This window comes from Rhamphochromis sp. 'chilingali', assembly GCF_963969265.1.
Source record: "Rhamphochromis sp. 'chilingali' genome assembly, chromosome: 13".
NCBI lineage: Eukaryota > Metazoa > Chordata > Actinopteri > Cichliformes > Cichlidae > Rhamphochromis > Rhamphochromis sp. 'chilingali'.
The window spans coordinates 2852403-2866195 of NC_137940.1; the positions used below are offsets into that span (position 1 = coordinate 2852403).

Below are 13793 nucleotides of genomic sequence, written 5' to 3' on the forward strand. Positions count from 1 at the left end.
TTTCCGATCCAAATTCTCCCACAACATCTGCTGCCCTGTGGACCAGCCCAGATTGGTCTCCAGGTCCACAACAATGATTACACATTTCAAAAAGTATGGGCCAAATGATAGCTCGATCCGTGCAATCAGACATCAGACTGGCTTAAACTTTTGTTAACATCATTTTGCCTTCTGATCCCTTTTCAAAAACACTGTGGTATCCAAATAAATGACCTCCAAATGTCTAGTTTCAGATTTCAGCTTAATCGAAACATCATGAGAGTTCATAAACTCTCTAAACCGATCCTCACCATTACCCCAAGCCCATGTATTTTCATCCAAAAATCTCAAAGAGCACCTGCATAAGACAGAGCATTTCTTTGTCCCATGGTCATCTCCTCCACCTGGAAACAATATCTGTTATTGCAGCAAAAAGATATTTCTGGCACAACTTCACGTGCTTCCAAGGTGCATGGAGAGGATGAAATAATTCACAAAGCAGGAACTCCAGCAACACTTGAGGGAAGATGAACAACTTTAATAATTGACCGATGTGTTTCAGCTTGTGGCCTTCATCAGGGTCATGATGGTCAGATGACCCTGATGATGGCCACAAGCCTCACTTAACAAATGTGTAAAAATTAATTTTCAATTGCATATTTTGATATTATATAAGGCACTGACTTAAATACTCAGTGACGAGAGCCATGATGTTTAATTTTACATTACTTTTAATTTTTTTCTGTATTTTAATATTATCACACACGAGTATTAACCTGTGTTGCATTTTGCCTTTGTTTATGCTGATACTGTACTATGTTTACCATTTAGAAGCTAATGTAGTTCGTAGTTGGAGCGGTATAGGATGCAACGCGTGAGTTCACCTTCATTTCATATGCTAATTTATGCTTTAGCTTATCCTGGTTTAGCTCTAGTTGACACATGTACGGTCGCTCGTATGTCATTTCTGTATTATCAGAGCCTCTCTGTATGTTGTATCTGGTGCTTGTGATTGTTTGCTTTATAATACGGAGTTTGTAGCGGACAATTTGTTATGAGGATCGTTAAATGACGATCGTAGTTCGACCGGAAGTATCACGTTCCCGCTTGCTCTTCACAATAAGAGCATTATGGCGGAGTTATAATAGGGAAGCTTTTATTTTATGCAACTATCGGGAGTACTGTCGATAACTTAACCTCGCAGCAATGCCGTTCACTTGCACAGTTTAGGTAGAAGTTTTGCTACATTGCTCTGATCTTTGTATGGTTATACTATATTGTATTATGTCTATATCTGAATATGTCACTTATCTATTCATCTTATTTATCATTTATTTGTATTGTGTATTTCCTTTGTAGAAAAACCACACACACGCTGTTGGCTGTTTTTACAGCCACAGGAACTGAGTTGTGACAATAAAGTGCCTCAAACCGAACCTCAAGCTCCTTTTTCCATACTCTGGGACATTTTGGCCTTAGGTGGTGTTCTGGCCGACACACCGGGGTAACCGTAGTGCTAAAGACTGAATCAGTGCCACAATCGTGCCTATCCCTGATCAGTGGCGTGTCCAGCGGGGTGGCCTGGGGGGGCACAGGCCACCCCCCCAACCAGACTGGCCACCCCAGGTGCCACCCCAAAGGCAAAACATGTTACTGATAGTGAACTTTATTTTATTCATAAGGTTAGTTAGTAGAGTTGCCAACGGCTCCTTAAAAAAATGGAATGGTCCCTCATTCAGAGAAAATATTACACGTTTCGTATTGAGCTGAGAAGAGACGCAGTTTGTCCCGGACTTTCGCTATAATGAAAAAAAGACACAAAGCTGGAGTTATTCTGTCGTTACGCTGCACAGCTGCCTCTTCTTCTCTCATTCTCTCCTCTCCTGTTGCTACTTCAATCATGAAACTGATCAATGATCAGCTGATCGGCTTTTCTCTCTTGTTTATTTATCGCCCACTTTGCGCCAGGAAGAGGAAACCAGCGGATGTCGCGCTAAACAACAGCAGCACGTTTAAGCTTGATCAGCTGTTGCTAGAATTTATTTAATATTAATTTCTAGTATCAGCTGATGTTTGCTGGAGCCACAGCTGTAAACCTGCTGGTCATGATATGGTTTGGATATCTGGTCAGAGGGAAACATGAGGATGAAACCAGGAGATGTCCTTACTGAATCATCAGAGCTGAACATGTCATGGAGAAACAGGTTTACCTTTTAGGTGACATGAATGAGTTGAAGTTATGAAGTTATGAACTGTTTCTGAGAGACAAATAACACCAGGATCCTTTTCTACGTAGCTGACAGCTGGTAACTGTGCAGGGGCGGGTCTAGGAAAGTTTTGCCAGGGGGCCAGGTAGGGCATTAACAGGGAAAGGGGGGCACAAAGAAATACTTTTCTTTCTTATTCTCATTCAAAATGTCTCGCTTTTATTAAATAATTATCTAAATCTTACAACCAAAGTTTTTATCTGACATAAAATGTATATAAATCATACATATACCAACAAGACTGTACATCACTGTCACAACAGCATGTTTTCATTCAAAGTCTTTATGGCTTTAATACCTGGTGGGCCGGTCTCTAGTCAAAATGCCCAATTTTCTGTCCCAGTCCAGCCCTGCAGGTTAATACTGGCAGTAGGGATGGGTATCGAAACCCGGTTCTTGTTGAGAACCGGTTCCCACTGTTTCAATTCCTTGGAATCTTTTGCCATTTTTGCAAACGATTCCCTTATCGATTCCAGTCGCCCCGAATGACGTCACCACGTTGCGGAGCGTCATTTAGAATCAGAATCAGAAAGGGTTTTATTGCCAAATGTTGAGCAGGTTTACAACATTAGGAAATTGCTGCGGTGCTTCAGTGCAAACATACTGTCATAAATTGCGCTTAAATAGACATGAAAAAATAAAAGTAAGAATAAGAATTAAAAGTGCTAAGTAGAAAGATGTATGCATGAGATATACATGAGATATATACATGAGAATAAGAATTAAAAGTGCTACGTAGAAAGATATATGCATGAGTGCAGGTGGTGATCAGTGCCAAACATGGAATGATGCAGTGACACAGCGTAGGGTCATGTGTTAGTGGCGGGTACAGTCATATGGTTATTGTTCATGTGTCCAACAGCAGAGGGGAAGAAACTGTTCTTATGGCGAGAGGTTCTGGTGCGAATGGACCGGAGCCTCCTGCCTGAGGGGAGCAGGTCAAACAGACTGTGTCCAGGGTGAGAAGGGTCAGCTGAGATCCGAGCTGCACGCCGCAGTGTCCTGGAGGTGTACAGGTCCTGCAGAGATGGGAGTCTGCAGCCAATCACCTTCTCAGCAGAGCGCACAACACGCTGCAGTCTCTGTTTGTCCCTGATAGTGGCTCCAGCGTACCACACGGTGATGGAGGAGGTGAGGATGGACTCGATGATTGCGGTGTAGAATTGCATCATCGTCCGTGTTGGCAGGTTGAATTTCTTCAGCTGCCTCAGGAAGTACATCCTCTGCTGGGCTTTCTTGATGACGGAGGTGATGGTGGGCTTCCACTTCAGGTCCTGGGTGATGGTGGTACCCAGGAAGCGGAATGAGTCCACAGACGTGATGGGGGTGTCAGTCAGGATGATGGGGGGGAGTGGGGCTGTGTGCTTCCTGAAGTCCACAATAATCTCCACTGTCTTCTGGGCATTCAGCACCAGGTTGTTGTGGCTGCACCAAGATACCAGACGTTCAACCTCCCTCCTGTAGGCAGACTCATCTCCGTCCGAGATGAGCCCAATAACGGTGGTGTCATCTGCAAACTTGATTAGCTTGACAGACTGGTGGGTGGAGGTGCAGCAGTTGGTGTACAGGGAGAAGAGCAGAGGAGAAAGAACACAGCCCTGAGGGGAGCCGGTGCTGATGGTTCCTGTAGGCTGTTCCTTCATCGTTCTTTATGTTTCAGTGTTAATGTTTGTATCAGTCCTAAGTTTTACTTTCCATCCTGATTTCCTGATTGCTCTCTGCTGTTTACTCATCTGATTTCTATTAGCTCTTGATATTTTTTAGAACGAAAGGTTAAAAAAAATGCCAAACACGCTACGGAGAAGCAAGAGAGCCAGAAGAGTTAGTTGACAATACCGGCCACTTTAATCATCGGTTTGGAAATGCACAGGGGGGAAATAAATCACACACATGCACTGGTGAAACAAAACACAATAACAGAGAAATATAATTACAAAAGTTCTGACAGATTCTTGTCTCAAATTATTTTGCCCAAACACATGGTTAACATATCAGGAACAACTCATGCCCTGTATAAACTGGAAGTATTTGTAATGACCAATGTGGTGCAACTGCTGTGGTTCCAAAAAAAGGCCAGTTGTCTTGCCTTTGGTTTCCATGACCACTGATGTCAGAAACTTTTCAAATTGTATCATTTATTTAGAGTTTGTTATTTGATTTTCTGGTTTCAGGTATTAGTGAAGACAGTATACATCATGGTTATTTTGTGATGTATGACAAAATAACCCATTACAGTCTAGATGGACAGTAAAGCAGCGTATGCTTTCAGCTTGATCTTCAGGTTGCTGCTATATAACTGTAGCAAGTCATACAATCACTTGATCAATTTCTCAGGAAGATCCCTCTCTGGCTCACAGCCAATGGGTGAGTATTGATCAAGTGTGCAAACCATTCCTCCCTCAAAGTGGTTTATGCAGTTGATTAATGGTGTCAATTTGGGTTAAAATGGCATTAAATGCCTTTTTGTTGTTGTTTATAATTAACTCAGTTTTTTTAGATATCAAGCTGACCATCCAAGCTTCGGATGGGTTGATGGATGGATATGACACTGAAGATACGTAAACATAACTTTCCTGTCCCATTCATGTTGGCTAAGCTATCAGGAGTCACATAGAGTCTAGTAGGCGAGTCAAAACCTGAACCAAAAATTACTTATTACGTAACAGTTTGGACATTCAAACTTGTCAACTTTCTTTCAACTAAATCATGAGTAAAAACCAATCAACAGCGTAAGTTTGACAATAGCAGTGGCAGTGTTATTAAGAACTCTGTTAGTGGAGGTTTTGTTGAGGTGTGGATTCTGACTTCTTTTCCTCCACAGGACACAGTTCTGTAAAGGGAATAAAGATTCACAGACAAACAGGAATAGATCGTTCTGGAGAAGTGACATCAAATGCAAATCCTTAGGTCCTCCCCACCTCCAAGTGTCCTTTACCCTCCATTAAATGCTAAATATACAGATTACCTTTCTCTCCAAGGGGTCATGTTCTTACACAATAGATGACAGTGGCTGTAAATTCTATTGTTTCTCATCCTGTCTTACTTTAACTACAATGGCACAGATTCTTGTGATGAGATGAACTTTGGAGTCATTAACATTGTGAAACATGCAAAGATAAGTTTGCTGTAGTCTTTCTTACTTCATGTTTATATATGTTTTTTCTTTAACTTTCATCTTGTATTACCAGATACTGCTATAACATGGAAATCATCCAGCAACTAAACTGCAACCAACAGCAACCAGCAACTGCATGACAATCTTCTTGAGAAGCTTTGCAATCTTAGCTTGGATTGGGGACAAGCAGGGTCCAGAGTGGTATTTGAGAAAGCTGAAGTGCATTAAGAAATGTGGGAGTAAAACAAATCTTAGCTAGTCGGCCATTAATTCTGCTACCCAGAGAGCTCCATCTCCATTCACTGTGTTTTTCACTGCCTGTCCTTCAACATGATTCCCAAGATGTGTGACTGACCAGAGGGCCGACTGGATGTTACAGTGACTCACTGTAACTATCAGATTTGCATTGTGTTTGCAGTGGAGGTCGGTATAAGGATCAACATGCATTTGTGTGCACATTTCAAGTGAAAGATCAAATAATTGGGATGTTATGTTTTTCATGTGCAAGCAATTTATTTGGTAAGTCTTTCACTAGCTGGGCCCACGTCCTCATTATAAGTTGGACAGCGTTTTAGTAGTGAATGCTTTGACATGACTTGAGCTGCGGTTTGGGGAAGGCCTCGAAGGGGACTGGCAATGGCTCCCGGGCCTGGCAGATCCCCATGTACTAAATAGGAGTGAAGAAGTTGAAGAATGGAGTAGAAGGAGAGAGTGAGGGTGGGACACGTAAACGAGAATGATCAGATTGCAGAACTAGGGGAACCTATATAGATGGCAGCCGGAAGGAGCGTGTTTGGAGGTGTGGTCCTCCTCCTGAAATTCTGATACATAATCTCCAATTCTCGCTGGCCGTGAACTCTAACTCTGGTTGGAGTTGTTGGAGTGCAGACTATTGTCATTAGCTACAATTAAAGGTGGTGGAGTTGGTCCCTCTGTCTGGTTGCTCCCTTGAAACCACCACAACTGCTTGGCAAGTACATGTTTTTGTATATAGCGCTTTTCTACTATACCTGAGCGCTCAAAGCACTTTATAGAACTTGTCTCATTTGCTTTCTTTCTGTTTTTTCTGTATAATTACTTTATAACACCAACGGATCCATCAGAGAGTTATCACCTTGTCCAAGGATGCAGACTGGAGCAGGCATGGCTCAAGCCACCATTCTTGTGAAAAGTAGATAACCTGCTCTACTGCCTGAGCTAAACCAACCCATTGAACCTTAAGCCTATGTGCTAACTGGCTAGCATGTTATTTTCAGCTGCAAAACAATAAATCATCCATCGATTCACTTCCGCTTATCCTTATGAGGGTCACAGGGAGCCTATTCCAGCTGTCACAGAGGTGGGGTAGACCCTGGACAGATCACTAGCCTGAAGCAGGGCTAACGCTTAGAGAAAGACAACCATTTAGACCTATGGGCGATTTAGAATCACCAATTAACCTAACCCCAATGACAGCATGTCTTTGGACTGTTAGAGGAATCTGGAATCTGCTGCCCATCACAATAAAGATGGAGAACCAGCTTCAACAAAACAACATTGGTGAAGTCTGGAGAGGCCTCAGAACCATCTCGGGCCACAAACAGCAGAACTCTCTGCCTGGGAGGGATGTGAGATGGGCAAATGAACTGAATCATTTCTTCAACAGATTTGACTCAGCCATGAGGCAGTCTGCAACATCGGCTGCAGACTCACCCACCCCCACTGCTGCTGTTCCACCTCAGACACTTCACACCTCCTCTATTCACCCTGCTCACTCCCCCCCACCCCCAACAACAGCATCCAATACACACTCAACACAAGGCTCCAGCCTGTCTCTCTCAACCACCCAGGTTAGGAGGGAACTGAGGAGGATTAATGGCAAGAAGGCAGCGGGCCCAGATGGCATCAGCTCGAGGGTCGTCAGGTCCTGCGCAGACCAACTGTGTGGGGTGATGGAGCACCTCTTCAACCTGAGCCTGAGGTTGGGAAGAGTCCCACAGCTCTGGACAACCTCCTGTGTTGTACCAGTGCCAAAGACTTCACGCCCCAAGGACCTCAACAGCTACAGGCCGGTGGCTCTGACATCCCACCTGATGAAGACCCTGGAGCGGTTGGTCCTGGCTCAGCTTCGGCGCCTAATAAGCTCATCACTGGACCCACTTCAGTTTGCCTACCAGCCTGGCATTGGAGCGGATGATGCCGTCATTCACCTCCTACATCGTTCCCTCGCTCACCTGGAGACCGCTGGAAGCACTGTGAGAATCATGTTCTTTGATTTCTCCAGTGCCTTCAACACCATTCTTCCCTCGGTTCTAAAGGACAAGCTGGTGAACTCTGGAGTGGACCATCACCTCACTACCTGGATCCTGGACTACCTCACCGACCGACCACAGTATGTGAGGACTCAGGGCTGTGTGTCGGACAGGGTCGTCTGCAGTACGGGGGCCCCACAGGGAACGGTTCTGGCTCCGTTCCTCTTCACCATCTACACTGCAGACTTCTCCCACAATTCCACCCAGTGCTTCCTGCAGAAGTTCTCTGATGACTCTGCAATAGTCGGCCTCATCACTGATGGGGACGACAAGGAGTACAGAGGTCTGACCCAAGACTTTGTGGACTGGTGCCAGCTGAACTACCTCCAGATCAACGCCAGTAAAACCAAGGAACTGGTGGTAGACTTCCGCAGGCACAAGCATTCTCCACTGCAACCACTGAACATCCAGGGTATGGACATTGAGGCTGTGGACAGCTACAGGTACCTTGGTGTTTATCTGAACAATAGACTGGACTGGACTCATAACTCAGACGCCCTCTACAGGAAAGGGCTGAGCAGGCTGTACCTGCTGTGGAGACTCAGGTCGTTTGGAGTGGAGGGCCCACTCCTGAAGACCTTCTATGACTCTGTTGTGGCTTCTGCTATCTTTTATGGTGTGGTCTGCTGGGGCGGCAGCATCTCTGCTGGGGACAGGAAGAGACTGAACAGGGTGATCCGAAGGGCCAGCTCTGTTCTAGGATGCCCTCTGGACCCAGTGGAGGTGGTGAGTGACAGGAGAACGGCGGCTAAGCTGTCATCCCTGATGGACAACATCTCCCACCCCATGCAGCAGACTGTGACAGCACTGAGCAGCTCCTTCAGTGGGAGACTGCGGCACCCACGGTGTGGGACGGAGAGATTTCGCAGGTCTTTCCTCCCCACTGCTGTCAGACTCCATAATAAAGACTTTAACTGATCAAGCACACACATCCATACATGTGCAATAATACTAAGTGCAATAATCCTTTCTGTCATCGTTGTATTTTTACTCAGTTGTATATAGTATTTGTATTTGTATTCTATTTTTATCTTATTGTATATTTATTTTATTTTATTCTACTGTATATAGTATTTTATTCTATTCTGTACAGCTGTGTACTGTATTTATTCTTATTGTATTCTAATTTTTGCCTCATAACTTTTGCACTGTCCACTTCCTGCTGTGACAAAACAAATTTCCCACGTGTGGGACTAATAAAGGTTATCTTATCTTATCTTATCTTATCTTATCTTAAATCAACAATAAATCTTTAGAATTATTTTATTTATTATCCTAATGCATGGACAGATTCTTATATATAATCTCTACTCAAGCACTTTATCTCAGAGAGCAGCCATTTGGCTTTTCTACCTCTAAAACCCGCCTTCCAGCCAAATGGCTGGTAGGCTTTTAGCTAATATCCTTAATCACCTGTGAACAGCTGATTTTGTTATGTAAATAAGGTGGGGCCATGCTGAGCCACTTGGAGTGGTTAGTTTCCTGAGCCACAAGGAAACTTGTGTTTCAGTTTGCCATCTTAGGGAGAAATCAACACATATAGGTGTATTTCCTTTGTTGCTGACATTTATTGATAAAAACAGTACAAAAAACCAACCATTTGTACACATATTTACAAATAATAATAAAAAGTGAGTGAGTACACTTCAACATTTTCAGCAATCACTCACAATCCTGGCACTGCCATGGTATCTGTAGTCTGCATTTACCACATGTGTACCTGTAGCAGCGAACACATCGCACAGTGGCATGATTGTTCTTGCATTTGTGTTTGACCTGACACATGGCTCTTTTTCCAGGGCTAGGTGTGGAGGGTTGTGTCCAAAGCAACTGTTCATTTCTTGCCTTCTTCCCAGCTACATGAGAGTGAGCCAACTCTCTTGCAAGCTCCACCAGGAAGTCCACCCGTCTTTCCTTCGTCCCGGTGCATGCTTGATACAGCACATGTGCATTCAGTGCTGCCATGTCAATCATGTTATAAAACACGGCGACTGGCCAGCGCCGTGTTCCTCTGCGGACAGTGTACTCCCGAACCATCTGGTCCATCACATCCACGCCACACTTTGTTTTGTTGTAAAGGGTGACAGTGTTTGGCTTCCTTTTGGTAGTGTTATCAGTCTGAACCACGCTGTGCATGCTGCTAAGAATATAGACTGTCTTCTTCCGTTTGGCCGCATACGCCGTCAGCGTGGCAGCAGAGGTTGAAAACACCTAAGAAATAAGATAAATTGTTATTTCCATAGCCCTTTTACACACAATGAAACACATAAACATAGAACCACAAAAGACCTGCAACATACCTGAGTGGTGAATTCATTGCGATCTGTCTGTCTAGTGGATTGAGGAATTTCCCTGCGAATCTTGTTGACTGTGCCGAGGATGGTGGTTTTCCGTCTAAGAAGTTTTCGCGCAAGTGAAAGCGATGTGAAGAATTTGTCCGTGGTAACATTTCTGCCCTTGTCTAGGAATGGTTCCATCAGCCTCATCACTACATCTTCAGACAGTCTCTCCCCACTGGGACGATTGGGGTCCTTGCCAAGATATGGGAAGACATTGCAAATGTACTTGGATTTTAGGTCGCAAGCCACCCAAAACTTGATCCCAAACTTGTCAGGTTTACTTGCAATATACTGCAGGAAACAGCACCGAGTCTTTGATGGGAAAAGCTGCTCATCAACGGTGATATGTAGACCAGGGTTGTAGCACTTGATGCAGTTGGTGACAAATGATCCCCACACACTGGAAATTGCAGCGAACTTATCAGTCTTTACTCGATCACTGCGGGTGGACTTGTCATCAAAGCGTAGGTGTTGCATGATGTCTTGGAAGCGGTTTCGTGCCATAGTTCCAATTATCTGTGGGTTTCCCAGGTTTGCTGACCAGCAGTCACGTAGAGATGGAACCCTGTTAACTCCCCGCAAGATGACAATTGCAATAAATGCCATTAGTTCAGGGAGGTCCATGAACCAATGAACATGCTCCATTTGCTGTGCATGTTGAATAGTCCATTCTTGAATGCTACGAAGCATGTCAAGAGTGATGAAACACAGGAAGCTCTGAAGGCGACTCGAGATACTTTTCCTGGCCTCAGCCGTTGGCTCTCCATCTGCAGCGTATGCTTCTATCGGGGGTGAAAGGGAGACAGGTCCCCACCTGTTCTTCACGCCACACTGTGCCATCTTTCGCTGTCTCAGTCCCCAAACAAGCTCTCTTTTTAGGTGGAGAAGCAGTCTCCTCATCTGCAGTGTGAACAAATTCAAATTGTGAGCAATGGGAAGGTCAAACGAAATCACAAATGCATGCATAGATACTAATTATAATTCCAGTATCTCCTCATCTGTATCAGAATAATGTCTGAAATATCTTACTTACTACATCCACTTACTTGTTTGAAATGAAATAGGAAATGATATGAAATGTCTTCCTAAATAAAAAGATACAACTAGAGTTAGGTCTGTGAAGGTTCTCAGTCATCCAGGTCATCGTAGTCAAAGGAGCTTGCAAAGAAAAGCGTCTGGACTTCTTTAAGTTGCTTGAAGACGTTTCACCTCTCATCCGAGAAGCTTCTTCAGTTCTAAGGTCAAATGGTGGAGAGTCCCAGATATAAACCTAGTGGGAGTGACCCCCCACAGAGGGACAAAAGGACCCCCTGATGATCTCCTCTTTCAAACCTTTGAAAGAGGAGTGAAAGAAGCCATCTATGTCCACTGTGAGCGACCATCTTTGAACAGAGGCGGGGGTTTACGACACCAACTGTCTGCCATCTATAATCCAGTTTTGAGATCCCTTCCCAGACGCCTTAATGCCCACTCACATCCTGGGCCATCTGATCTCAGGAATTCGCATGATAAGGTGGGGCCAGGTTTCACAATGAACCCACCCGAAACTCTGGTTGATTGGGACCCACACCCAGTTTCCCACCTTGGCTCAGGCGATTAGAGGATCATCAGGGGGTCCTTTGTCCCTCTGTGGGGGGTCACTCCCACTAGGTTTATATCTGGGACTCTCCACCATTTGACCTTAGAACTGAAGAAGCTTCTCGGATGAGAGGTGAAACGTCTTCAAGCAACTTAAAGAAGTCCAGACGCTTTTCTTTGCAAGCTCCTTTGACTACGATGACCTGGATGACTGAGAACCTTCACAGACCTAACTCTAGTTGTATCTTTTTATTTAGGAAGACATTTCATATCATTTCCTATTTCATTTCAAACAAGTAAGTGGATGTAGTAAGTAAGATATTTCAGACATTATTCTGATACAGATGAGGAGATACTGGAATTATAATTAGTATCTATGCATGCATTTGTGATTTCGTTTGACCTTCCCATTGCTCACAGTTTGAATTTGTTCACACTGCAGATGAGGAGACTGCTTCTCCACCTAAAAAGAGAGCTTGTTTGGGGACTGAGACAGCGAAAGATGGCACAGTGTGGCGTGAAGAACAGGTGGGGACCCGTCTCCCTTTCACCCCGATAGAAGCGTACGCTGCAGATGGAGAGCCAACGGCTGAGGCCAGGAAAAGTATCTCGAGTCGCCTTCAGAGCTTCCTGTGTTTCATCACTCTTGACATGCTTCGTAGCATTCAAGAATGGACTATTCAACATGCACAGGAAACGGAGCATGTTCATTGGTTCATGGACCTCCCTGAACTAATGGCATTTATTGCAATTGTCATCTTGCGGGGAGTTAACAGGGTTCCATCTCTACGTGACTGCTGGTCAGCAAACCTGGGAAACCCACAGATAATTGGAATTATGGCACGAAACCGCTTCCAAGACATCATGCAACACCTACGCTTTGATGACAAGTCCACCCGCAGTGATCGAGTAAAGACTGATAAGTTCGCTGCAATTTCCAGTGTGTGGGGATCATTTGTCACCAACTGCATCACGTGCTACAACCCTGGTCTACATATCACCGTTGATGAGCAGCTTTTCCCATCAAAGACTCGGTGCTGTTTCCTGCAGTATATTGCAAGTAAACCTGACAAGTTTGGGATCAAGTTTTGGGTGGCCTGCGACCTAAAATCCAAGTACATTTGCAATGTCTTCCCATATCTTGGCAAGGACCCCAATCGTCCCACTGGGGAGAGACTTTCTGAAAATGTAGTAATGAGGCTGATGGAACCATTCCTAGACAAGGGCAGAAATGTTACCACGGACAATTTCTTCACATCACTTTCACTTGCGCAAAAACTTCTTGGACGGAAAACCACCATCCTCGGCACAGTCCACAAGATTCGCAGGGAAATTCCTCAATCCACTAGACAGACAGATCGCAATGAATTCACCACTCAGGTATGTTGCAGGTCATTTGTGGTTCTATGTTTATGTGTTTCATTGTGTGTAAAAGGGCTATGAAAATAACAATTTATCTTATTTCTTAGGTGTTTTCAACCTCTGCTGCCACGCTGACAGCGTATGCGGCCAAACGGAAGAGGACAGTCTATATTCTTAGCAGCATGCACGGCGTGGTTCAGACTGATAACACTACCAAAAGGAAGCCAAACACTGTCACCCTTTACAACAAAACAAAGTGTGGCGTGGATGTGATGGACCAGATGGTTCGGGAGTACACTGTCCGCAAAGGAACACGGCGCTGGCCAGTCGCCGTGTTTTATAACATGATTGACATGGCAGCACTGAATGCACATGTGCTGTATCAAGCATGCACCGGGACGAAGGAAAGACGGGTGGACTTCCTGGTGGAGTTTGCAAGGGAGTTGGCTCGCTCTCATGTAGCTGCGAAGAAGGCAAGAAAAGATCAGTTGCTTCGGACACAACCCTCCACACCGAGCCCTGGAAAAAGGGCCACGTGTCAGGTCAAACACAGATGCAAAAAAAATCAGGCCACTGTGCGATGTGTTCACTGCTACAGGTACACATGTGGTAAATGCAGACGACAGATACCGTGGCAGTGCCAGGATTGTGAGTGATTGCTGAAAATGTTGAAATGTACTCACTCACTTTTTATCATTATTTGTAAATATGTGTACAAATGGTTGGTTTTTTGTACTGTTTTCATCAATAAATGTCAGCAACAAAGGACATACAAAGGACATGTGTTGATTTCTCCCTAAGATGGCAAACTGAAACACTCCACTCCCTCACCCCCTCAATCACTCACCCCCACTCCCCTCCC

General features: G+C 44.6%; 2 protein-coding genes across 2 annotated transcripts; one reads left to right on the forward strand and one right to left on the reverse strand.

Moving 5' to 3' along the window:
* Positions 1–537: 537 nt before the first annotated feature.
* Positions 538–11206, reverse strand: LOC308408984 (piggyBac transposable element-derived protein 4-like; the record flags this gene model as incomplete). Its single annotated transcript, XM_080901477.1, has 4 exons — positions 11038–11206; positions 9953–10891; positions 9498–9863; positions 538–579 (listed from the first exon to the last, which is right to left on the reverse strand). Exons 2-4 carry the CDS (start codon positions 10889–10891, stop codon positions 538–540), a joined length of 1347 nt encoding a protein of 448 aa, XP_080757603.1. The 5' UTR covers positions 11038–11206.
* A 445-nt stretch (positions 11207–11651) lies between these two features.
* On the forward strand, positions 11652–13694 carry LOC308409062 (piggyBac transposable element-derived protein 4-like). The gene is made up of 3 exons (XM_080901598.1): positions 11652–11865; positions 12012–12949; positions 13039–13694. Exons 2-3 carry the CDS (start codon positions 12221–12223, stop codon positions 13585–13587), a joined length of 1278 nt encoding a protein of 425 aa, XP_080757724.1. The 5' UTR covers positions 11652–11865; positions 12012–12220; the 3' UTR covers positions 13588–13694.
* The last annotated feature ends 99 nt before the right edge of the window (positions 13695–13793 follow it).